This window comes from Chaetodon auriga, chromosome 24 (genome assembly GCF_051107435.1).
Source record: "Chaetodon auriga isolate fChaAug3 chromosome 24, fChaAug3.hap1, whole genome shotgun sequence".
Classification (NCBI taxonomy): Eukaryota; Metazoa; Chordata; class Actinopteri; order Chaetodontiformes; family Chaetodontidae; genus Chaetodon; species Chaetodon auriga.
Window position 1 is genome coordinate 12,703,135 of NC_135097.1, and position 26,483 is coordinate 12,729,617.

A 26,483-nucleotide genomic window follows, 5' to 3' on the forward strand; every position below is an offset into this window, starting at 1 on the left:
GTCTGATTAGGTGCTTTATTTTTAATTGCCTTGAATAATTGAGCATTTTAGTATCATGCTATTTTCTTATTTCTGTGACTGTTTACATGAAACAATATACAGTTGACCTTGGAATGTATCCTCGTTATCTTTCCTAGAGAGTACATGCCACCACGTTGTAGCTGGAAACTTACAGATTCCAGTAACAGCCAATTTGTCCAGTGGAATATTACCAACCAACAAAATTCTTCCGTTCACCATGTTTTGTTTTTTTTTTTAAATCAATACTGTTGCTCTGATGTTAAGTCACGGGGAGTAAGTCATTAGTCAGTGTTTATAACAATGTAACAGGTCTTCCAGGATGTTCAGCATGTTGTTGTTGGAATTTCCATTCATACCTTCCTCCCTTCTCTGGTATACGCTTTGCTGGTCCTTACATCCACTGCCTTTTCTTAGCCATACAACCCTAACCCTGTTGTCTTATTCAGTTTCCTTCATATGCTTCGTCTAATGGTTTTCCTCCCTCTCCCCCTCCCCCCCTTACTCCAACCCTCATCTCACACCCAAACCTTTCCCTTTCCCTTTCCACTACCATTGGCTCCATCGCGTCCACCACAGCAACCAGTGCCCAGGCCGCGGTGTTGGGTGGCAGGCAGGTTCTTGTAGACAGCCCGGCTGTACGGGATGAAGCAGAGGCCAAGCTGGAGGTGTCGGGCCAGGCGGCAGTATGCAGCCAGCGCCAGGACCAGCAGAGGTGTGACCAAGAGGAAGCCCACCACCAGCAGAGCCACACAGCCCCCGTCAGTCAGAAGGTCTGAGCAGTAAGGGGTGGTTCCGTGAGGACGAACCTGAAAAGGAACGGAGAGCAGAAAGATAGTAGTTGGAATGATCTTGTGCCTGATATCACAAAGGTGAGTTTGTCATTTAACCAGTGTCAATATTTTTTAAACCTTTATTTCACCAGGGTAGCTTCAGAGAGGAATACATTGTCCGGAACACTCAAGACTCACACATTCACACACTGTCACACATGTAAGACCAATAAAACCCCACTCAGAAGTTCCACTGAGTAACTGAGGGGTGAAGTCCTTGCTCAAGGGCACCTCCACTATGGTAACAGGTAAGGGTTCAAGTACTATTTTCCCTTGGAATAAAGGAAAAGTAACAGGTAAGGGTTCAAGTACTATTTTCCCTCGGAATAAAGGAAAAGGGCACCTCCACTATGGTAACAGGTAAGGGTTCAAGTACTATTTTCCCTTGGAATAAAGGAAAAGTATTAGAGATGCTTAGAGAAAACCTTTGCTTTCAGATTGCAGTCAATGGTCAGGGGAAGCTGAAGAGCGACTGGGCCTGCAGCTGCTAAGGACTCAGTTGCCTTACTGAATATACATTGCATGTGACTGTGCTGTATGAAATCTCTTCGCAAAATATGTTGCACTAACGCAGCATGGAGACAGAGTGTGGGTCCCTCTCCTGCAAATCGACTGCATTTACTTTATATATTCCAATTTGCCATTTCATGCAGAGATTTTAAAATTGGATACAGTCGTGTGTTGGCACATATTGGCAAACATTTTGTTTTATGCAGTATTTTGAGTTGTCCTTGTACATGTTGAACATAAAGTGATTCAAATAGTTGGTGACGTGCAGTGAAGAATAGATAAGGTCAGCAGATGACGTGCTGTGTGTGGTATGTGTGGACGAGGTGAGGACAGACACCAGTTGGTTGTCTGCAATATAACTTTTTTTTTTCCTCTGTCTCGCACAGACACACACACACACACATGCATGCATACATTGAATCACATTGGGCCATCATTAGCATCTCTGATTCAGAGGTGTTGATCAGTAAATACTCAGCGTCAAAGCATGTTGAGCAATAACACTGGGGGAGTGGGAGAGGAGGTAAAAGGGGTCAGGCTTTGAGTGTGGAAGAGGAATGGAGAGACAGCAGGTCTGAATCATCCTTATCGCCCCATGAAGGATGAAGTGAACATTTGAGTGCATGAGCAAAGTGCAGAGATTTAACATGGTTTGCAGGACTGAGGGAGCTAAAGGGAAGAGGAGCATTCATAATAGGAGAGGACATGCTGACATTGTAACAGGTCAAAAGTTAAAGTTATGCTTTGACTCATCAGTCTTTCAAGAAAAAAAAATGTGCACTAGTTTAGTGTTTACAAAGTAAAATTGTCTTTAGTGTTACTTGAAAAGTCTGAAATTTGTCATTTCCAAATCCCAGTCAAAAATGGTACAAACATATTATAATGGTTTCCTGATAAATGTGGAGTTACAGCTGGCCAGAAACAAATCCCAGCTGGAGAAAGAAAGCAAAACATGAAGGAGGGAGCGAGGGAGTGAGATGATTGAAGCAGCAGTACATGATTTTAAAAAAGTAAAGGGTAGAAGGTGGGTTGGAGGTGATAAGACTCACACAAGTATGCCCATGTTTGCTTTTACTTGGCCTCCTGTATGGCTCCAGATCTGAGCCAGCTTGTATGGTCAAAGTCATTTTTTGCGAGTGTGCTTGTTTTTGCCCATGTGAAACATTGTGTTGGGAGTGTTTCTGGACAGGTCTTTCAAACAAAAATGTCCTCAGATATCTTGAAAGTGTTCTCAATGTTGCCTTCTCTATGTGAAGAATCCTAGAGACTGAAGCCATCTGTCCTTTTCTGTTTTCCCTCTCACCCTTTTATTTTCTTCTGATTTCTCCCCCTCTCTCCGTCCTCCCAGGTCCTGGTTAATCCCTCTCTAAGCTGCTGTCACATGAGGTCTAATTGTGAGAGAGCGGGAGAACAGAGAGAATCCCAGCCTCTCTGGTCATTAAGGAGGTCGTCGGCCAACAGAAGTGCCATCGGTATGCATTAAAAGTCTCTGAACCATGATAACTTTTTAGGATAGCACAGGATAATGCCTTTTGACTAATGGGTCAAATAGGTTGTTTTGCTTGAGTTGCGTGTCTTATTTTGTATTTTCAGCTGTTACCACGTTCTGTGCATTTTGGTATTTAGTCTGTCAATTCCTGCCTTTTAATCCTCAGCTAGCTACCAAGCAGTGTTTAAACTTTACTGCTTTGACGTTTGGCTCCCTAGACTGCTGACCCCTCACTCCTTCCAGTTCACCCATCTCCTCAACATCTGAGAGAACCTCAGACTTATCTGATTATAAAGCTTCTCATCAGTGATGGAGCCAACCCCCACCCTAAGCCCAGGGCACAACTATTTCAAACTTTTGGATCAAAGTTTTGAGATTAGGACTTTTAGATGTTTCATGAAAAGATGGGTGTATGTGTCCTCTTTTCCATTCATCTTTTGTTTAGATGTAGCAAGTGTGTGTGTAAACATTTATTCTTCCCAACATACAAACAAATTTTCACTCTCACACCAAACTGCAGTGGTCTCATATGTGATGGATGAGGTATATTACTTTGACTTGGGAGTATTAGACTTAAAGAATTAAACAAACAAGTCTCGCAAAATGCTCTTGAGTGACCGCTTTGCCACCTACAGTGTGACTGCTCACTGGCCACAAATTAAATACAGATCAGAATCCTTCAACATGCATGAAGCGCTCACTCATCCACCCTCTCCCTTATCTACCCTTTTCTTACTGTAGAATGGCAGAGGAAGCCAAATGCCACCATGACAATGGCTGGCATCAGGATGGTCCCAAACACCAGTCCAGCGAGGCAGGCGTTGATCATGGCAATAATCAGGTTCTGAGCTGTCACCAGCACTGAGCAGGCCCAGCAGTCAAGGGACCCCCGCAGCTCCAGAGGACCTTCACTGCCTCCACCACCGCTCTCGGCTGCAGAATAAGGAGGAGGTACGACCACACGTGAAGGCGTTTCTCTGCCTCCACCCACAGCAGTGGTGGAGGCTAGGGAGTTGGAGTGGTGAAGATGCTGGTGGTGGTTGATATGTTGATGGTGGTGATGAGGCGGCAGTTCCTCAGACAGGTCCAAGGCCTGATGGTGGGCCCCCTTCTCTAGAGTACCAGTCATACTCATAGTGAACTGTGGGCAGAAGAACAAACGAATCAGCAGTGTGAGATGGAAGTAGAAATTTTAGCAGAATCAACAAGATGTTTAGAAACTGTTGGCCAGCCCTGATGATTGGCTGGATGAGTACAGGAGTCTGGTGTTATAGTTACACAGCACTTAGTCAAATTCCACTCTTCAAAGGCTTGGTGGCTTTGGGTTCACTTGGAGGTTAGATGTGTTATCCATCGGGAAGCCAGCCTTGTGTGATGCTGTGTGTGAGGTGATGATTATCAGAGAGGTGATTGGCCAAAAGGAAAGGGGCTTATAATTGCTATGTGTAGTTTGTGTGATAGAGACATTAAGGCTTACTGGCATCAAAGTCTGTTTGTGTTGAAGTGGGTGTTGTCTGCATGTGTGCTTGTGTTTATACGCATTGTCATGCCTGTGTGTTAAGTAAAGATCGTATTAAAGACAGAAGTCCAGATGCAATCACTGGTGGCATGTGATTAGAACAAAACATGATACTGAAATTGCACCACCTCCGTACATTTAATTCATAAATTAAAAACTGTTAAATGTCCTGCACAGTACTGCACATTTTGGTCATACATATGTGTGTGTGTGTGTGTGTGTGTGTGTGTGTGTGTGTATGTGTGTGTATGTATATGTATGTATGTATGTATGTATGTATGTATGTATATAAAAAGCTCATACTTTGAAACTAGGAGACCAGGTCCTCCACGTTAGGTCTGCTTTGATCCAAGCCCCTTTAGTTTGCTTTCATTCTGTGTTCCGACAGGTTTTATGGGGTACGCAGCTGTGTCTGGTACAGGATATCCTCACTTCTCAGAGGTCAAGGGATAGTGATAACCCAGCCAGAAAACAGGGCCAGAAAAAATCCTTGTGGGGATGACATAGTCAACCTGTCAGTGTTTCCTCCTAGCCAACACGGACAGTTGCTTTCACATGTTCAATTTTTCCTGTTAATTTGAGGATGTTTTGCCTTTAAGGGGTCATGCATGAATATTTTCTTTGTGTTTTGCAATGGAGGCAAATCTGTCATAGTAATTTGTTCCTTCAAGATGTATTATCATTACTGCTTAAGTATTGTCCTACTGTGTGATTAAACATCATTTATTTGCACATGTGCAACACTCCATGCTCTGATGTGCGACAATCTGCTGCTGAAGTGTAAGGACCAACAGAGGACTGTACGTCTTTTGGTGGTGGTGCATGACGGGTCATATAATAGTACAATAATTTAAAGGCATTACTTCTGTGAACAACAAAGGCTGCTGCTGCTTGAACAGGAAGGGTCTAATAAGACAGCTCCTTCATTCAGCCAATCCAACAAGCCGTCATCCAGCCCTGTGAGATTTGTTCAGTGTCTTTCACTCTGTTACTTCAGCTAGCTTAAGGTCCAGCATATAATAATATCTTAATATCTGAATTGACAGGGAGAGACGTTATTTATGAGACAGGCCGAGCTGCTTTAGCGTTGTTTATTTTCCACGTCTGTCTTCCATTGTTGTCTCAAGTGCAGTTTTAAGGTTGAAGGTCACGCAGGAAGGACTGGCAGGAAAGTGTGTACGTGGTGACTCATTGCACCCCTGACTGAAAATACATTTAGCGCTCCACCTATTTTACTCGCTGTTCTTATTATTGTTGGAATAGCGTTTCTTTGAATAACACGTCATGTCATTGTTTGACCCAAACTCAGGAATTTAGTAAGTTAGGGAATATTTCGCAATGAAGTTAATGTAGCTGCCAAATGGTGGCATGTAGTCACCCAATACATCACTTCGATTGATTCTAAACTCTTCATAGTGTGCATGCCATCATGTAGATGCCGAGCTAGGTCTTACACTGTTAGCAGGCTTGGATGATGCAGGGAGATTTTCTATTGTTCTATTATTCTATTGTCTGGAACAAAGAAGCTGCAGTAATTAATTCTTTGTTTCTCAGACCTCGTAGACTTGTTGCTTTACGTTGAACATTCAGCTTGTTTTCGCTGTAATCTGTTTTATGAAAATGAGTTATAATACAGTTTTGTTGTGTCTAAGTGATGCAGCTGCTCTTGTACTCACATTGTGCTGGGGGGCTAGGTGGACCTCTTGCTGTTCGTCCTCCAGATTGCTGCTGCTTGTTTCACTACCTCTCAAGACCGCTTCAGCCCAGTCAGTCCTTCAACCAGGTCCGTTTAGTTTTCTCTTTATCCCTTCAGCTCTCGACTCCTCTCTAGAGAGAGGTTTGTCCTCCTTTCCCCTTGTGAAGTCGAACAAGCTTTTTGTGTATTTTTGGAGGTTCCCTCCTAAAGCCTTATCTTCTTAGTGGTGGTATGTTGGTATGTTGGCTTCCAGCAGCCCCGGTCTCCTGCTGCTTCTTGTCTCCACTATCCAGAGTTGTCAGTGGAACAGATTATGTCTTAGAGTCTCTGTTTTCTTTTCGTTTCCACATGCAACATGAAATTCCTGTGCTGTTGTGATGAAGTAGTAACACAGAGATGCTCCTTCCTCAGTGGCTGAAAGCAACTGAACTCCAAATTGCTGTGGTCTTTGTCTTAAGTATGTCAAACTTCTATCTGTCTGTCCCCCCATACACGCGCGCGCACACACACACACACACACACACACACACACATCCACACCCCCTTCTGACTGAGTCCGCAGTGCTGTCTCTCTGTCCCTCCCTCCCTCCTTCATGCATCCATCCCACTCTTTTTCTCCACCCACCAGGCTTATCAGCCCCCCTGCCTTACTCCAACATCTCCTCTCAGTGCATGCATTCCACCTCTCATATCCAGAACATGTTACACCCCCCTTTACCCTGTCTCTGTTGCAGTGGGGGCTGGGTGTTGCGTGTTGGGGGTCAGAGTGAGTCGACATGCCTGATAAGTTGAGGTTCAGGAGAGCAGAAAATGAGGGGGAAGGTGGCAGAGGCAGACTTGTGTGTTAAGAGTAGTAGAGGCGAGGCACCATAATGTTGAATGTTATTCACCATCTGAAAGTACTGCCTCAGTGCAGGTGTTGGACTGTAACAGGGTTCATTTTTACAGCAGCCTTCAAAAAAGGCTTTTCAGCTCTCTCAGAATGAAAATTCAGATGCGCTGAACCTGTGCTGATTCATCAGACTGGCTATCTTTATATCTTTGAATTTCATTTTTTTAAAATTATTTTTCTCCTGGCTGCTTCTTTTTTGTAGGCGATGAGAATTATTAGAACAAAATCAGAGTAAAAGCTTGTTGAGAGCCTCTTTCTCATCTTGCTTGATGTTTGTTAGCGCTTCCTTTACCAGAGAGGGTCATGGTGCTTGTGTCCACTCAGAATAATAGGGAAATGGTGATAAGTGACAGTTATTTTTTCCCCCACAAATGGCCTTTAACCCCACCATCGGCTTAGAAACTTAATCTGTTTCCTTTAGAAGAACAGCTCCCTCTTCCTGTTACATGCTGCAAAGTTATGTGAAAGAGACCCAAAGTTCCCTCAGTGTTTGTAGTGTGCAGCAGTATGTTGTGTGTGCGTGCGTGCGTGCGTGCATGCATGCGTGCGTGCATGCGTGCGTGCATGTGTGTATATACACTGATCAAGCAAAACATTATGACCACCTGCCTAATGTTGTGTTGGTCCCCCGGTCCCCCTTTAGCTTCCAAAACAGCCCTGACCCATCACGGCATGGACTCCACTAGACCCCTGAAGGTGTGCTGTGGTATCTGGCACCAAGATGTTAGCAGCAGATCCTTTAAGTCCTGTACATTGCGAGGTGGGGCCTCCATGGATCAGACTTGCTTGTCTAGCACATCCCACAGATGCACAATTGGATTGAAATCTGGGGAATTTGGAGGCCAAGTCAACACCTCAAACTCGTTGAATGATTTTTGCTTTGTGGCACGGCGCATTATCCCCCTGAAAGAGGCCACAGCCATCAGGGAATCCCGAAAAACATGAAAACGTGATTCATCAGACCACCTTCTTCCATTCCTCCGTGGTTAGTCCTGATAATCACGTGCCCATTGTTGGCATTTTCGGCGATGGACAGGGGTCAGCACGGGCACCCTGACTGGTCTGCGGCTATGCAGCCCCATACACAACATACTGTGATACACTGTGTATTCTGACACCATTATATCAGAACCAGCATTAACTTTACATGTATGTATGTGTGCATGTAATTACATATCTATGTATGTCAATATATATGTATGTAATGATGTATGTGTGTAAGTACATATGTATGTCGGCACATATGTATGTGTGTATGCAAGTACATGTGTGTATATGTGTTTAAATACATGTATGTATTTATGTCAGTACATGTATGTATGTATGTATGTAAGTAAGCACACATGTGCGTATGTCAGTACATATGTATGCATGAAAGTACCTGTATGTATGTATGCATACAAGTACCTGTATGTATGTCGGTACATGTATGTATGTATGTATGTGTCCAAGTCCATATGCATGTAAGTACATATGCATGTATGCATGTATGTATGTATATGTCCAAGTCCATATGCATGTAAGTACATATGTATGTATGTAGGTACATATGTATGTAAATGTGTGTGTGTGTGTGTGTGTGTGTGTGTGTGTGTGTGTGTGTGTATGTATGTACATATGTAGGTACATATGTATGTACAAATGTATGTGTGTGTGTCTGTGTATGTAAGTACCTATATATGCATATGTCAGTACACATATATGTAAGTACATATGCACATATGGAAGTATGTATGTACATATGTATGTATGCAAGTATTTATGTGTGCATGTATGCAAATACATGTGTGTATGTATGTATGTCAGTACATATCTAAGAACATGTGTAAGTACATATACATATATGTATGTATGTATCAGTGCATATGTCAGTATGTATGCATGCGTACATACGCATGTATCTAAGCACATATGTGTGTATGTATATACATGTATGTAAGTGCATATGTATGTATGTACACATTTCTATATGTATGTAAGTACATATGTATTATATCAGTATGTATGTAAGCACATATGTATGTGTGTATGCAAGTACGTGTGTATGTTTGAATGCATGTATGTATCTGCCAGTACATGTATGTATGTATGTATGTACGTATGTACATATGCATGTATGTATGTCAGTATATATGTATGTAAGGATGTATGTGTGTAAGTACATATGTGAGTATGTATGTGTGTAAGTACATATGTATGTCGGTACGTATGTATGTGTGTGTGTATGCAAGTACGTGTGTATATGTGTTTAAATACATGTATGTATTTATGTTAGTGCGCGTGTGTGTGTGTGTGTGTGTGTGTGTGTGTGTTTGAATACATGTATTTATGTCAGTACATGTATGTATGTATGTATGTATGTATGCAAATATTAATGTGTGTATGTATGTCAGTATGTATGTATTTAAGCACATATGTATGTATGTCGGTACATATGTATGTATGCGAATATTTATGTGTGTGTGTGTGTATGTATGCAAGTATTTGTGTATATGTAAGTATGTGTGTATGTGTCAGTACATATATATGTCAGTATGTATGCAAGTATTTATGTGTATCCATGTATGTATGTCAGTACATATGTATGTGTCCCAGTCCATATTTATTTGTGTAAGTACATATATCTGTATGTATGTATGTATGTCAGTACATATTTATTTATGTATGTAAGTACCTATTTATGCATGTGTCAGTACGCATATATGTAAGTACATATGTGTATATGCAAGTATGTATGTACGCACGTATTTGTGTGTATGTATGCAAATACGTGTTTATGTATGTGCATCAGTACATATCTAAGAACATGTGTAAGCACATATACATGTAGATACATATGTATGCATGTCAGTGCATATGTATGTATGTATGTATGCATGTCAGCACACATGTATCTAAGTGTGTATGTATCTATGTATGCATGTACACATGTATGTATGTCAGTGCGCACGCACGTATGTATGTCATTACATAGCTATGTATGTATGCATGTAAGTATGTATGCAAGTATGTGCATGTAATTACATATCTATGTATGTGGGTATATATGTATGTAAGCACACATGTATGTATGTCAGTACATGTATGTATGCAAGCACATATGTATGTCAGTACACATGTACATATGCAAATATTTGTGTGTATATATGTATGTCAGTATGTATGTTTGTCAGTAGACATGTATACATGCAAGTACATGTATGTATGTGTCCAACTCCATGTATATGTAAGTACACATGTATGTATGTAGGTACATATGTATGTCAGTATGTATGTGCATATGTATGTATGTAAGTACCTGTGTATGCATGTGTCAGTACATACAAATGTATGTATGGATGTATGTCAGTACATATGTATGTATGTATGCAAGTATTTATGTGTGTATGTATGTATGTCAGTACATATGTATGTGTCCAAGTCCATATGTATGTGTGTATGGAAGTACATATATATATGTAAGCACATATGTATGCATGTAAGTACATATGTATATATGTATGTCAGTAAATATTTATGTATGAAAGCACTTAGTTATGCATGTCAGTACACGTATATAAGGACATATGTATCTGCAAGTATGTATGTATGCAAGTATTTGTGTGCATGTATGCAAATACATGTGTGTATATATGTATATCAGTAAATATCTAAGAACATGCGTAAGTACATGTACAAATATGTGCGTCTGTATGTATGTATGTATGCCAGTACATATGTATGTATATATGTATGCATGTACACATGTATGTGTGTATGTCAGTACACATGTATGGAAGTATGTATCAATGTGCATATGTATGTATAAGTATGTATGTGTATGTATGCAATGTGTGTATGTATGTCAGTGCATATGTATGTATGTTAGTGCATATGTATGTATGTATGTATGTATGCATGTCAGCACACATGTATGTATGTATATATCTATTTATGTATGCATGTACACATGTATGTATGTCAGTACGCACGCACGTATGTATGTCAGTACATAGCTATGTATGTATGCATGTAAGTATGTATGCGAGTATGTGTGCATGTAATTACATATCTATGTATGTCAGTATATATGTATGTAAGGATGTATGTATGTGAGTACATATGTATGTCGGTACATATGTATCTATGTATGTATGCGAGTAAGTACATGTGTCTATATGTGTTTAAATACATGTATGTATTTATGTCAGTACGTGTATGTATGTAAGCACACATGTATGTATGTCGGTACATATGTATGCATGCAAGTACATGTATGTATGTATATGTGTTTAAATACATGTATGTATGTCAGTACATGTATGTATGTAAGCACATATGTATGTCTGTACATATGTACGTATGCAAATATTTGTGTGTATGTATGTATGTCAGTATGTATGTTTGTCAGTAAACATGTATGCATGCAAGTGCATGTATGTGTGTGTGTGTGTCCAACTCCATGTATATGTAAGCACACATGTATGTATGTATGTAGGTACATATGTATGTCAGTATGTATGTGCATATGTATGTATGTAAGTACCTGTGTATGCATGTGTGTCAGTACATACAAATGTATGTATGGATGTATGTCAGCACATATGTATGTATGCAAGTATTTGTATGTATATACAAGTGTGTGTGTATGTGTTAGTACATATATATGTATGTCAGTATGTATGCAAGTATTTGTGTGTATATACGAGTATGTGTGTGTATGTGTTAGTACATATATATATGTATGTCAGTATGTATGCAAGTATTTATGTGTGTGTGTGTGTGTGTATGTATGTCAGTACATATGTATGTGTCCAAGTCCATATGTATGTGTGTATGTAAGTACATATATATGTAAGCACTTATGTATGTAAGCACTTATGTATGCATGTAAGTACATATGTATATATGTATGTCAGTAAATATTTATGTATGAAAGCACTTATTTATGCATGTGTCAGTACACATATATAAGGACATATGTATCTGTGCAAGTATGTATGTATGCAAGTATTTGTGTGCATGTATGCAAATACATGTGTATATATGTATATCAATAAATATCTAAGAACATGTGTAAGTACATATACATGTATGTACGTGTGTATGTATGTATGTATGTATGTATGTATGTATGTATGTATGTCATTACATATGTATGTATGCATGCAAATATTTGTTTGTATGTATGTATGTCGATACATATGCATGTATTTGTGTATGTGAGTACCTGTATGTATGTATGTATGTATGTATGTGTCCAAGTCCATATGTATGTGTGTATTTAAGTACATATGTATGTAAGCACATATGTATGCATGTAAGTATATATATATATGTATGTATGTAGGTACATATGTATGCATGCAAGTACCTACATGTATGTATGTATGTGTCCAAGTTCATGTATACGTAAGTACACATGTATGTATTTATGTATGTATGTATGTGCGTGCATATGTATGTATGTAAGTACCTGTGTATGCATGTGTCAGTACATGCAAATGTATGTATGGATGTATGTCAGTACATATGTATGTATGCAAGTATTTGTGTGTATATGCGAGTATGTGTGTGTATGTCAGTACATATATATGTATGTCAGTATGTATGCGAGTATTTATGTGTGTGTGTGTGTGTGTGTATGTATGTATGTAAGCACATATGTATGTATGTATGTCAGTATGCCAGTACATATGTATGTGTCCAAGTCCATATGTATGTGTGTATGTAAGTACATATATATGTAAGCACATTTGCATGCATGTAAGTACATATGTATGTATGTATGTATGTATGTACATATTTATGTATGTAAGTATATATAAGTACATATGTGTATATGCAAGTATGTATGTACGCACGTATTTGTGTGTATGTATGCAAATACGTGTGTATATATCTGTCAGTTCATATCTAAGAACATGTGTAAGTACATATACATGTATGTATGCATGTACATATGCATGTATGTATGTATGTATGTATGTATGTATGTATGTCAGTACATATGTATGCATGTGTCAGTACACATGTATTTAAGTACATATTTATGTAAGTGCATTTGTATGTCAGTACATATGTATGCATGTGACAGTACGTATGTATGTATGTATGTGAGTGAGTACATATGTATGTACATACGTATATGTATACATATGTGTGTGTGTTAATCTCAACGCTAGAAAGAGAATTAACTAAAGTTGAAAATACAGTGTGTTTCAGAGTGATCGGAGTCATGGAGGAAGGAGAAGAATCATCTTATTGTAAAGCCTTTTGAATTGTGCACTTATTAATTCCTGTAGGGAAATGAGGTGTATATCAGCACCAGTGGAGCTGAAAGAGTTTCAGTTAATGACAGTTTAAGCAGAGGAAACAGTTTTTCCCCCTCTTGAAGGACATTGTCTCTAAACATTAAATCACCTATGTAAAAACATCCTGTTGTCAGGACTTGACAAAGCTAAAGATAATTCTTGAGATGAATTACTTGATAAGGTTTACAGACTTCATAATTTTTAGAATGTGTGGTTTGGAAGCAGAGTCTGTGGAAGCTCACAAACAATGAGTACATGTTGAGGTTCAGATGGGGATTCATTATGGCAGGGGTCAAACCTTGGAGCAGAGAGCCTTGCAGCTGTTACATGATGTGAAGATGTGCAATGTCGTGAGGCCAAGCAAGAGACATCAGTCTCACTGTTTACAATGTATGATGAAAATGCGTGCACTATTAGATGATGTGATTTAGATAAAAGCTTGGATTCTCAAGAAAACAGCATTGGAAAAGGAGCATGAAGTAAAAGAACAGAGATATCAAGGAAGGCGGTAATCAGTGAAATGATAAGAACAGATCAGAGCATAGGCTAAGTAATTAGTCTTGTCTGATCCTGATTTTCTAGCCTTTTCCCTCTGCTTTGAGCTTACATTGTTTGTTTACTTCCAGCCCTCTGTTGGTCCCCAAGCAGTGTGGGTAGACGATATAGATCTAAAATAACAGTATTTTCATGTCAACATATAGTATGGTGGTTTTCAGAAAAAAATGACATATTAGTGTATGGATTTATCTTTCATTAGATGAGTTTATCAGTTCATGGTTGGCATTGCAGCCTTTGATTTGGTGGTGTTATGTCATTGCTGTCAAGAGTTCACATGAGCGCTCCTTTGGGATACTTTATAGATGAAATGGTAACTACGCAATCTTTCCTCTCATGCTCAACAAGAGTAGCATAAACAAACTTCAAAGTTTTGTCCACCATGAAGTGGTGATTGAACTGCTGAAGTATTTTGTCTTTGCGGAGGGAAGAGCGTTTATCCTCTCATCATCACCTGACTGCAGCGGGGTGGACAGACAGGCGGACGGAGGTGGTCTTCCTGTGTGGTTTGAAGCAGGATTTCCTTCAGTCTGTCCAGTAATGCTCTGTCCCTCTGCTGGCCCTGTGGCCCCTAACTTGACCTGAGGACACGGTGACCTGCCAAAGCTTGCTCTCTTTGCTTGGGAAAGCTGAAGTTTGAAGCTCAATAGTGGCTCTTAAAACACACAAATGTACATACTTGTGATTATACAGATTTATTCATTCCCTTAGGAAAAACGCTTTCTTTTGTTTCAGATTAAAAAAAACAACAACAAAACATTAATAGTATTGTAAGAAGGCAGCATTAATGCCTTAATTTGTCTCAGACATTAGTTATTGGCTTTTGTCTTCAGACCACTGGTGGCTTGTTTCTTTTCATATGACATGAAATGTGCACTGGATTGACCAGCTGAGTTTATAGCTACAGTTACTGAAATTGTTATTGTACTGAAACATTTTCAAGACAGTGGAGGCGTTTGCTTATTTTTTTTAAACAATACTCTGTTTCCCTACCAATGGCATGGTTCCTCTGATGTGTAGTTACTTACTAATTTGGATACTATACTGCCTTTCCATGTGGGCACCTTTCATTGAGTCATATATTGTTTGATCACTACTTTTTGCCTAGTGCCTAGTGTTGTTTGACTCCTTATTGGATTATCTGAAGGAAACTGAAGTCTGGACAATCTTGTTACTGCTCTCTGCTATTTCCCGCTCTGCTATCTGTGATGTTTTGTCCCTAGTACGATCTCCTTCCGTAGTTTACCCTGAATGCTGAAGTCTAAATAGAAATTTCTTCTATCGACTTTGGCCTTATTTTTTCACACGGAGCTCAGATTGAGGATGTGAATGACAAAGCTGTGCCAAACATTTATCAAAGCTGAGGGATATGACTTGTTATTGTAGGAGTGGAATGAATGGATTTAATGTAGGCTATGATACATTTGAGGGCAGTGAGATGGCTGCTAAGGGTGTAGTCAGTGAGTCAGTATGTGGTGAAAAATAAAGTCTCTGGGAACTAAGGGAGCCAACACCGATGCTTTGTATGTTTCATTACATTTGTACGTTTCAGTCCTGACCTTTTCATCAGGTAAGCAGGTGATATGGAAAAAAAATACAGACAAATCCTTCTCCCTTTCGGATTTATCAAAAAAGCGTTTATTATTAATAATCATAGTAATGTCACACAAATTCACAAGTGTTTAAGACATGTCTGGCTCAGTTTGGTGTGTGTGTGTCTGCAAGTATGTCTGTGTGAATTCTCTAAACAGTGCAGTTATAAATAAATGACCACAAAGAGAAGGAAAGGGGTAAGGTAATATTGCAACAGGAAAAATAGAATTCTCATTTTAAGAAAATGAACAGAAGAAAAGGTTGTTCAAAGAGAACATTTAGCACCATCTATCCCATTATCATATTCAACAGATATCATAAAATCTTATCTAAAAGCCCCCTACATAATAAAAAAAAAAAATTACCATTTCTCAAAACGCTTTGGAAAAAGTCGTTTTGTTTTTTCCGTAATGAGCATACAAACACAGCATTCCATTAGTCATCTTCTCTACGTGAGCAGTGTGCCTATTGTCTACAGGAAAGGTGGCATTATATTCAAGATAAAGATATTATTTAATATATATCAGGAGAAAAAGGCAGGAGTCATGAGAGGCAAGCACCAGAGAAACAGCAGCCTCCACTCCTGTGGACACACAACCCCCACATTTCAGTTCTTACAGAGCAATCAGTCACTATAAAAAAAGGAAAAAAAAAAAACAAACAAACTTGTACAACCCTATTAAAAAAGGGAGAACATTGATATCCAATAAATAGAGAAAACATTTTAAATTAAATGTACAATGCCAAAAAAAAAAAAAATTCCAGGAAATACTAAGTCTGCATATTGGAACAAAACAATCAGATACAACACACAAACACCAGATGACAATGATTTTTTTCTTTCTTTTTTAAAGAGAGAGTTCATACAAAGATGGAAGAAATGAACTAAAAGACCTGATGAGTGTCAACTGAATATTAATCTCTAGAGGAAATAAAAGTATAATTCATACAAACACAAGATTTACAACACATACAAGAATCTGAAAGACAAAATGAAATCCCCCCCAAAACAACCAAAGTCATTAAAACCCGTATGTTTTGAAGCATTCCAAACATTTGTATTTTTTAAAATTCTTAATGCTTTAGAAAAATGTTCATATCTCTATTATTAGTATTTTTCATTTTCTCTCTTTTCTAAATACAAGGCCAATGTGGTATATATCTAGGCTGATCTAGTTTAGAAAAACAAAACAATAAATTATTTTAAAAAAGACAGCACCCCACAAAAATTGCAAACAGCATGTACAAATTTCAGTATTCAAGACAACAACAGAAAAAAAAATTCTCTCTGGTACTGACAGAAATACACCATTGAAACCATCAACTACCCTCCACAGTTTGTTCAATGGCAGCACCAACTGCCCCCTGGGTCTCAACTTGACCATTGCCAGGGTTTCTGGTTGAAAGCACCATCTGAGAGTAAACTGGTATGTTATTGGCGGCTTGGTATTTCTTTTTGTAAACAGTAATGATGAGTAAACGTATTCAACTGGCTGTTCGGCAAGTATTAGCAGTAGTAGTAGTAGCAAAAATGATCTTAAATAATGAAAGGGTAAGTTGAAAACCAAAGTGAAACTGTCTTTTGTCCTGGCTTGCAGGAGTTTTGGTTATGGCTGAGGAGACGCAGGAGGGAAGCTCTGTCACCGGGAGGAGGAGGCCTGGTGAGACAAGACACATAACAGACACAATTAAAGTCATGTATTTATGCCTTGGTGGGAAAAAGTTTTTTTTTTCTTTTAATTTCAGGTCAGAAAGGAACCATCAATGGCAGAACTAACAACCGTGGATCTTCAACAGAAGACTATTGCGAATATGGAATAGAGGTAGGTGTCTGCTTACCAGGCTGAAGGAGTCATATATGTTCATGAGCTCCTCTGTGCGGTACTGCTCCAGCACCACTACGTTGGTCAGGTTGGAGCTGCGCTGACGTGCGCAGTCCTCACAGTGAACCACATATGTCTTCCTGCTGCTGTTCTCACTTGTCACAAACAACAAATTGAACACCTCCACCTGTGACAGAGAGCAGGGTAAGAAACATTCAAGATGCTTGCAGAAAAGAATTATGTGAACAAGAGATACCAAGAAAATGTTTTGACTACAGCAAATTGCCAAATTTCTAAAAGGACTCTTCTTGTACAATCTATGGTTTGGGTGAATGAAATACAAGCTTCCGTTTGTCACTCAACTGATTGGCGATCACTGCACAAACAGTCCTACTGTAGTCATTTTGGAGGCTGCAGTTTGTGATGCTGTTGTATTGCATTACACAAGCGTGTTTCTAATATTTTGTCCACTCCATCTCTATCAACTAGACGAAATATCAGAAAACACCTTGCAATACATTTGAGCAACACAAAAAAATTACAGCCTCCAAATTTCAACAAAAACTGAACATTATGAGCCATGATGGTTGAATTTATAGCAGGGTTGTTATATTAGACTGCGTTTGTTAAGCTAAGTGTGCTTAGTAAACTGGCTTAGGAGTGTTTGGGACACAGGAAGTGTTCATGGACGCTGTGGTGCATTTTCTTTTGCTGTAAAACTGGGTCACTGTGAGAATACATTTTAGCTGCTGTTGACCTCTGTAGAACCAAAATACAAACTCTTCAGAGCCATCTGTCAACTTTTCTTACTGTGTATGTGTTGATTTAGCTTTATGGTCATGGTGATATTGTTGAAGCATATATAGTGTTTACTGAGGCTTTTCTTATATGTATTGCACATTTATAGACAAATGGGGTAGAGAAAATGTAAATACCTATCAGTATAAACTAATACGTTTCAACACCTCTGTGACGATAAAGTTGAATAAACATTTCTGCCTTACTAAAAGTAGGATCTGTTGTAACTGAGTGTGTCTGTGAAAGAGCGAGTTTCATGGTTAGAGTGACTGTTGCTGACTCACGTCACACTCGTTGCAGTAGTAGGCTGGCTCATCTTTGACCCGACTCTGATAGGAAAGCTTCTTGCCTTCGGCCACCAGTTGGTCCCGCAGGATCTGGATGTGCTTTATGGACTGCAGCAGGCAGTGTCTGGCAAAAAGATAAAGAGAGCAAAATGAATATTATGTTGCCATCAAATGTTTAAACTCCAAATTTGAATTTTCTGTGTACAGTTTTCAAAGTGTACAAATGCAATGGAACAGCCCTGCAGGAAGTCCGACTGTCCGACTTGTACTGAGAGAGAGATTTTGTTCATGCCCCTATTTAACAACTCAAGACATCAAGTATAATACACTACATTAAGTTTTTGTTTGAACTGTTACTAATACTGTTGTGTGTGTGGTCCTGCTTGATTTTAACCTTAATGAATGTAAGATTTATTGCAGGGTCCGTCAGTAGTTTTAGCTCAGTGTAACTAAAACTGGCTACTGAATGCAGCTGTCTGTACTCACTTTATCATCTTGTAGGTGTCTGGGTCAGTGATCTTGACAGTGCGGGCCACGTTCCAGGACACATGAATCATGGGGACAATGGATTTCACCTTCTTTACTTCATTCCATTCAAACCTCTCCAGGGCCAGCTGGTACTGGTAAGCTAGACACACACATGAAACAATGTTGAAGAAGAAAAATAAACACTTACAAGGCGTTCTTTATGATGTTGAAGTAATCTGTATTTGGTCACTAGATGGTGCACTCCTTACCACTGAGTGGTCCGACGTTCCAGGCGATGTTGTTACACCAGCCAACGGCCTGAACCCAGTGAACAGTTCCAGCATTGATCCACACCAAGTCTCCAGGTCGCTGGATGAAGCGGTACACAGGGATGTTGGCGTTGTAGAGGTCCTCCAACACTGGCCACCAGGATCCTGTCAGGTAGTCTACTCCGTGCCTGAGCACATAAGAGGAAAAAGTTGTGTTAGAGCTGTGATGTTTGGATGTTGGACTGTAGCATGATATCGTGAGGTCAGCTTGCATTCTCAGATTTGTCTCCGTCTACTCACTTTTCACAGAAGTCACTAATGGCATGCCAGTAGTTCTCATGGACAGAGAACCACTCGCAGTCCCCAGGGCCGATGTTGATGTTCACTGAGCAAAAGTTATTGTTCTCCTGGTGACCTGTGGAATAAGGACAGAACATACAATGGTATTGAGTTTTTTCCATTTTGAATTTCATAGATCTTATTCCATGAACTAATTTGTGTTGTACATTGTTGTTTAACTAAAGGTGTCTTCCACCCATTACAGACAAAAAGCAGTGTCAGTGTCCTTTACCTGGTGTTCGGCTCCCTGGAACCTTCATGTAAAGCTGGACAGTGTTCATGCCTAGGATGGTGTGTCCAACATGGCTCAGCATGTTTCCACTGGATGCTACACGCATAAATGCTGGCAGCTTCTGCAGCTCCTGAAGCTGGGGCTTCCACCTAAGCAGAGACAGCAGGTCAGAATTCTATCAACTTTTACCTTCAGTAATGTATGAGGATTAGCTACATGCAGTATCTATAAATGGGTACAAAGGAGCTTTTGCTGTGATCATGCTGCAGTGCTGAGACCTGCCCACTAGAGGGCAGTGCATGTAGTGGAGACCACCACATTTTGCCACAGAGCTCATTAATGTCTTAGGATAAAGTTGCTCACCTTTTGGGATCTGAGAGGTCAATGTTGGTGCCAAATTTAATTATCTTCCCCACTGGTTTCTGCTCAGCACTGAGAAAAAGAAAAATATTATAGCATTACTACAAAATGCAAAACGCTTCAGTGTTACAGTAAACTTTTTGCTCTTCTAGCACTACCCTTACCTGCTACTTTCTTTAGAGCTGTCCTTGCTTTGAGTATCAGAACTGTTGGATGGCTTCTTCCCCTTCTCATCATCTTCATCATCCTCCTCATCGCTGCCTTTCTCCTCCTGAAGACACAGATCACAGCATGTTTATTAAGTGGACTGCAGCACAGAATGTTGAAACATGGAAATCTTAACACTACCTGATGTATAAAACCATTCAACTGAAATATGCAGTCTATAAGAATAGAGAAGCAGTGGTGGCAACATTCACCTGTAGACTCTCTTGGAAGCTGGAGGCCTGGTACTGGGCGTACTTGGCGATGGTGGTGTGGGATCGGCTGCTCTCACAGGGCCACGTCTGACCTGTCCCACTGGCGTCCCAGTTCTCATCAGCAGGCTGCTGCACTTGAGTCCTAACTTCTACCGCCTGCTCTGCATTGGCTTCCACCAGTGACTTTGTAGAAAACAGCCCCAGGTCTAAAAACCATGAGAGGGAACATTGAGCACAAACCTCTGGTGCAGCAGTCTGTTAACAGTCACTGTTAGTGTGCACTTACTGAGTCGAAGAGATCCAGCCAGGCCCCTGATGACAGTGACAGGATTCTTGGGGTCTGTACAGAACTGCAGCAGCACAGGGGAGAAGGCATCCCTCTTACTCTCCAACTATAGAGAAGAAAAATCTTGTCAGCGCACTCTTAACACAAACTGTTTTGGCTCTTTGAGTCACCACAAGAGGGCAGCACATGGAAGTAATCAACTGTCTTCAGTGTACAGAATATACTAAAGCAACTATATTTTCAACTTTAACTTTGAAGAATGGATTATTGGTGTGCTTTAAAGTAATTTTTGGCTGTTTACTATAATGGATAAAGTGCTCATTCCCCACGTGTCAAATGATAGACCAAAGTGTAGTGGACATGGTGACGTACATAGATGCTGGGTGTAGGAGGGTTGAGTTTCTCTCTAGGAATGGGTTCCTCTGAGGTCATGATGGGCTTGACAGAGAAGGCTGGGAGCAAGTAAGATTCTCTGAACTTTCCTTTCACTCTGGCCCCCCTAGAACAGAAAAGAGAACATGTTGGCAGATGCAACCTTATTTAACATACATCTCTATTACTGCTACTACATAGATATCTGAAAGGTCATTTAGACTAGGTACTGTGAAAAAATGTGTCAACACAGTGCACTTACTTGCAGGATCTGATGATTTCACTGGCAGTGTTCTTGATGTTGATCTCCTCCAGTGGGATCCTCTTTTCCTCCACCTCAGAGGCAATAAACGTCTCCCTGTCCCCGCTCTCCACTTTGATCAGGCGAATCTTCAGCTCCTTGGGTGGCCCATCTGACAGTGCCTTCAGTTTCAAGAAGTCTGTTGAACCTAATGAAGAACTAGATTCAGAGCCTCTTTTGTGCTCAGAAGAACATTCTGCATGCTTCCCTTCACTGGTGGAGCTGGCACTGGATGCCTCCTTACGTTTCTTCTTTTCTGTGTCATAATGACTCCGATTTTTCTCAGACCCCTCCTTGCACTGGAGGTTGAGATCACCAAGAATTCTGCGATCCTTCTTCTCCTTATGGCTCTTGCCATCCTTGTGCCGCTTGTGGCTGGAGCTGGAATGAGTGGAAGATGATGATGACGACGATGATGAAGATGAAGAAGAAGAGGAGAGGGCCATCTCCTCTCTCTTTTCTCGATGCTTCTTCTTTTCTTTCCTGTCTTCATGCTTCCTGCTGCTACTGTGGCTGTGACCGTGCTTCCTCTTCTTCTCTTTCTCTCTATCTCTGTTTCTGTCTTTCTCTCTGTGTTCCTTTACTTTCTCAGGTTTGTGTCTGTCCTCCACTTTGCCATGGCCGTCAGGTTTATTAAAGGTGTTCTTGTTAGGAAGTGAGTGTCGACTAAGCATGACCTCGCAGCTCTTGCCCAACTCTGCCAGAGAAGATTCAGAGATGGTTGTCAGCAGTTGCTCCTCCTTGACCACCCTGATAGGATTTATGGTAGGAGTACTCTCCCTTTTGGTAAATTTTATTCTTTCCTCCGATGTTTCTCTATCATCTCTCCAAACATCAGTATCCTCTATTTTCAGTTTCTTGTCCTCTAGCAGAGGAGGAGAGGACTTCGCAGGTGGGAAAGCTGGACTGAATGGTGGATTGGTTGAATCTGACGTGGGAGAACTGCCTTGTTGCTGGCAGCAGATGTCAGGGCCCAGTGACAGTGAAGAGGAATATTTGACCCCAACCAGGGCTGATGGAGGGGGTCTCCCAAAAGGCCCACCACGGTAAGCATACTTCTGGCTCTCTAGGACAGCTAGAGACTTGAACATGCTGTTTACACCGGTTTGATGGAGGTGGGGTCTTTGGGGTGGTGGAGAACAAGAGGGCGTCTCAGAATCTTCTTCGTCATCATCCTCATCAGCCTCACTTTTCGTCTGCTCAGGGAGGCCATAGAGTTTAGCCAAGTCACTGTGGCGGTAATTCGTGTTACCCACTCCCATTCCAATGTCAATTGATTGTTTAGGGTTGAGAGGGACATTTGGAAAAGGTTTAAGGTAGTCCTCATCCTCCTCATTGAGAGATGATGTTCGGCTGCAGGGGGATGCCAGAGAGCCTTGGCGGCTGAGCACAGGTGGGCTAGCATGCGGATTGGACCCAAAGTCTTCCTGGTTGGGCTGATGCTTTGTGGCTGGAATGAGGTCTGGGGCACACAGGTAGCTCTTGATTGGCTGAACACTAGAAGAAAAGTTGTTCAGCAGACCTGTGGATGCAGTCTTTTCACTGTTATACATCTCCTCTTCCTTTTTGATGGATTCATCCAGCATAGCCATGATGTTAGCCAGACCATCAGGGAGCAATGTGGACAGCTCTGAAGGCTCTTCCTCAAACTGAGCACTGTCGGAGTCAGCGCCGCAGCTGCTGGCATTTTCCAAACCACTTCCTGTCACCTGCTTGTTGAGGATGCTCCTTGTGGAAGTGGAGGATAGAGGTGGTGGTGGCAGGTTTTCTCTGGGAAAAGCCTGATACAGTTTGGGGGGCTCTCTAAGTGCCAAGGGAGGGAGAGACTGTTGGCTGCTGTCTCTCTCCCTAGCTAAGTCTTTGGATTGATTGGGGGCAGCTTGCATTGCCGGGGGCTTGTTGGGGTATACCGACTGATTCATCCCTGAGGTACTGTGTGTAGATGAGGGACTGAAAGTTGTTCCGCTGTTGTTGCCCCACATCTCTCTTTGCCTCTGCTTTTCTCTGGCATACTCAGTCTGAGGTGTGAGGGGGGGCGGACGCAGCCTTTCTGCAGGAGTAGTGGTGGTGGGTGTTTGGCCTGGTGGACATGGGATCATGCCACCACGGCTTAGCCAAGGGTAGGGGGGTGAAGCCTGGGAGTTGGGGGGTGATGGACCCGAAGGAGGTGCAGTAACAGAAGACAGGCGAGGAGGTGGGGGTGTTGGGGAAGTGTTACCAGAGAGCAGTCTCTCCAGATTTTCAATAGCAGTCTGTTCTTTGCCTTTTGCACTGCACAGGTCTTCCTCCTTTTTTCGCTCCATCTTCTTTTTCTCCTGCTCCTTCCTCTCCAACTCTCTTTGTTTTTTCCTCTCTTCTTGCCTCTCCAGTTCTTTCTTCTTTCTCTCCTCCTCTTGCTTCTCTGCCTCTTTCTTCCGCCTCTCCTCCTCCTGTCTCTCCCACTCTCTCCTCTTCCTTTCCCGCTCCTTCTTCTCCCATTCTTTCTTTTTCCTCTCCTCTTCCTGCCTCTCCCATTCTCTCTTTTTCCTCTCCTCTTCCAGCCTCTCTGCTTCTCTCCTCCTCCTCCTTTCCTCCTCTTGTTTCCTCCTCCTCTCTTGCTCCTGCCTCTCCCATTCTCTCCTTCTCCTCTCCTCCTCCTGTCGATCCAGTTCTCTCTTTCTCCTCTCCTCCTCCTCCTTTTCTAGCTCTTTCCTCTTCCTTTCTTCATCCCGCTTTTGTCTCAGCTCCCATTCTTTCTTCCGCCTCTCCTCTTCTCTCATTTTTCTCTCTCGCTCCTCTCTCTCCCTCTTCTTCCTTTCCTCAGCTTGCATGTGACCCTCTAGTTCTGCATCAAGCTTGTCGAGAGCCTCTTCGATGGACTGAGGGACAGAGGTTGGAGCTGGTGGATGAATCTGGGGCTGAGAGTACGCCTGTGTTGAGGCAGATCCTGGCTGATGATGCAGTCTGGAGGACAGGGCTTGACTGGATGGCTGACGGTCAGAGTTGACAGTGGAACGAGGAGCTGCACAGTATGTAGAAGGAGAGCTAGGAAGAGGATTTGAAACACGGCTTGTAATCACACTGTCCCCTGCCCTCTGGTGCCCTGAGGAGAAGAAAGAAGATGATGAGGAAAATGCAGGAGGTTGCTCCACTTGAGCATAGTATGACATCTTCCCCTTCATGGGCTGGGACTTGGTGGGTTCCTGCTGTTGTGGTCTGGGTAGCCCCTGTTGGTGAGACTGGTTGGAAGTGGCAGTTTGGCCTCTCTGACATCCTGGCTGCAGAAGAGCATCTAGCTGAGAGGTGGGGCTAGTGATGCCACTGGTGGAGGTTTGGGGTACTGGCTCTCTTCCTCTCTGCCACCTGTTATTACTGCTGCCATTATTCACAGGGCAACCAGCAGGGGGTGATGTGGTTAGCGAGGAGACACCAGTCATACCTCTAGAGCTGCCTGTATAGCTGGCGATGGAGCAGGAGGCCTGTGATATGGGAAGATTGGGGGTGATGACAGGTGTTCGAGTGGAGTTGGTTGGGGGTAGAGGAGGGCTGACATGATGGTGATGCTGGGAGGGACCTGGAACCCGACTGTCCACGACCTGATTGTGGTTCTGTTGGCGCTGAGGTAGCAGTCCTGGAGGCCTGTATACGCCTGATTCCTGAGGAGACACATATTCAATTAATTTAACAATTTCAATTTAGTGATCATTATTGAAGTAATTATCTGAACAATTAACAAATAACAGCAAATAACCATAACTCACATAACTGCAGAGGAACAAACTGATATAGCCATGGTAGAAAATGTGTTACTGCATGAATGACTTCTACTCACCAGGGACTGACTGCTGGGCCTGTTCTGGTATCTCCAGACCTCATGGGGCCCATTTTGCTGTTGCTGAGGTACTGAGGTGCTGGCAGGAGGGGGACCCTGGTGCACCAGCCCTGGGTGAGGCTGGAAGTGGCTGTAAGGCACACTACTACTGCTGCTGTTGCTGGTTGCAGGAGGGTTTGCTGGTGACGACTGGGCATGTAGATGTTGATCTCTGTCTCCCCTAGTTGGAGTAGATGCAGCGTGAGAGGTAGCTTGGCTGCCACCGTGACCCCCAATGACAGGGCCTCTCTGGTTGTTAGGACCATGCGGCTCCAAGGCCTGGCAGGGTGGAGCTAGTCTCAGTTTCGAGCTGGGGTAGGAGGAGTGAGGGGACTGCTGGTTTACAGCCTGAGGTTGGAATGTGTCTTTCTGGAGCTGAGGAGCACATCCCTGGTTGTAGTTTCCTGGAGAGGAGTTTGGTAGAGGGGAGAGGTTTGAAGGAGTGGAAGAGGCAGGAGAGGACTTTTGGGTGTAGCTGCCCATTCCGTGTTTGTTGGTTTCCTATTAAACAATATAGAACAAGCAACAATGCAAGAGAGGATGATTAGAATAATACAAAATCCATTTACAGCACATCAAACAACACTCTGTCAGGTTCAATACATGTTTATGGCATTGCTCAATCCAATAAATGTTTTCCCATCGATTGGAGTCAATGAAATATTAATTCCTGGCTCCATGTCTAATGAAGGGATATTTTCTTGCAGTTCGGACCTGGTATTCCTGCGATGGAGGGTTCTTGCGGTCAGAAGCATGGGGCTGCCAGGGACTGCTGTTGTTTTTGTGAACGGGATTCCAGAAGGCAGGTTTTGGAGGGAGGTGGTGGACCGAAGACTGGTGCTGAGCTAACAAAGACTGACCGGGGAAACGCTGCAGCCCAGGATGGGATACCTGCACAAGGAGTGGGACAGCATTTATGACGCAAAGATCTGAGGTTAGAAATGACATTCACTGTGCTGGTATAACAGAAATAAATGAGTTTGTTCTTGTCTTGTACCTGATCTGAACTTTTTTTCCTCTTGCTGGGGCTGGGACAGTCCTCAGCAGCTTGGCGAGAAGACGGGTGCAGTGATGGCGGAGGAGTGTGCTGGATAACAGAGTGCTCCCCCAATGGAGGACCGGGTCTCTTCAGCTGACCCCCGAGCATCTTCCCTGGATAGCCTCTCTGCTGCGAACAGAAATATGAGAGGATCAGAGCACATGTGGACAACCAGCGCAATTATTGCAGTGTTGGTTCAAAAGCATTCCTTTGCTAAAAGGTGTAGCCACAGCTCAGTGACA

The 26,483-nt window shown here is 41.9% G+C and overlaps 2 protein-coding genes and 1 long non-coding RNA gene across 3 annotated transcripts in view; 1 reads left to right on the top strand and 2 right to left on the bottom strand.

Annotated features, from left to right (window-relative positions):
- Nucleotides 1-536: 536 nt before the first annotated feature.
- Nucleotides 537-6,494, bottom strand: tmem88b (transmembrane protein 88 b). The gene is made up of 3 exons (XM_076724801.1): nt 6,046-6,494; nt 3,587-3,991; nt 537-827 (listed from the first exon to the last, which is right to left on the bottom strand). Exons 2-3 carry the CDS (start codon nt 3,983-3,985, stop codon nt 537-539), a joined length of 690 nt encoding a protein of 229 aa, XP_076580916.1. The 5' UTR covers nt 3,986-3,991; nt 6,046-6,494.
- On the top strand, nt 779-26,378 carry LOC143316948 (uncharacterized). Its single transcript, XR_013076632.1, has 13 exons — nt 779-890; nt 2,710-2,833; nt 3,592-3,801; nt 16,997-17,059; nt 17,145-17,221; nt 18,808-18,929; nt 19,028-19,215; nt 19,353-19,486; nt 19,588-19,780; nt 21,945-22,117; nt 22,207-22,398; nt 25,910-26,136; nt 26,240-26,378. It is a non-coding gene; the product is annotated as an uncharacterized LOC143316948 (long non-coding RNA).
- Nucleotides 15,414-26,483, bottom strand: part of kdm6ba (lysine (K)-specific demethylase 6B, a) — a 93,260-nt gene continuing 82,190 nt past the window's right edge. Inside the window, exons 12-27 of the mRNA XM_076724796.1 lie at nt 26,200-26,370; nt 25,917-26,093; nt 25,164-25,703; nt 21,314-24,987; nt 21,052-21,178; nt 20,680-20,785; nt 20,394-20,599; nt 20,139-20,245; nt 19,978-20,046; nt 19,615-19,763; nt 19,344-19,458; nt 19,044-19,231; nt 18,793-18,934; nt 18,304-18,430; nt 17,238-17,408; nt 15,414-17,056 (exon numbers count right to left, since the gene is read on the bottom strand). Coding sequence (XP_076580911.1) covers nt 17,039-17,056; nt 17,238-17,408; nt 18,304-18,430; nt 18,793-18,934; nt 19,044-19,231; nt 19,344-19,458; nt 19,615-19,763; nt 19,978-20,046; nt 20,139-20,245; nt 20,394-20,599; nt 20,680-20,785; nt 21,052-21,178; nt 21,314-24,987; nt 25,164-25,703; nt 25,917-26,093; nt 26,200-26,370 — 6,087 coding nt within the window. The 3' untranslated portion in view covers nt 15,414-17,038. The remainder of the gene's footprint in view (nt 17,057-17,237; nt 17,409-18,303; nt 18,431-18,792; nt 18,935-19,043; nt 19,232-19,343; nt 19,459-19,614; nt 19,764-19,977; nt 20,047-20,138; nt 20,246-20,393; nt 20,600-20,679; nt 20,786-21,051; nt 21,179-21,313; nt 24,988-25,163; nt 25,704-25,916; nt 26,094-26,199; nt 26,371-26,483) is intronic.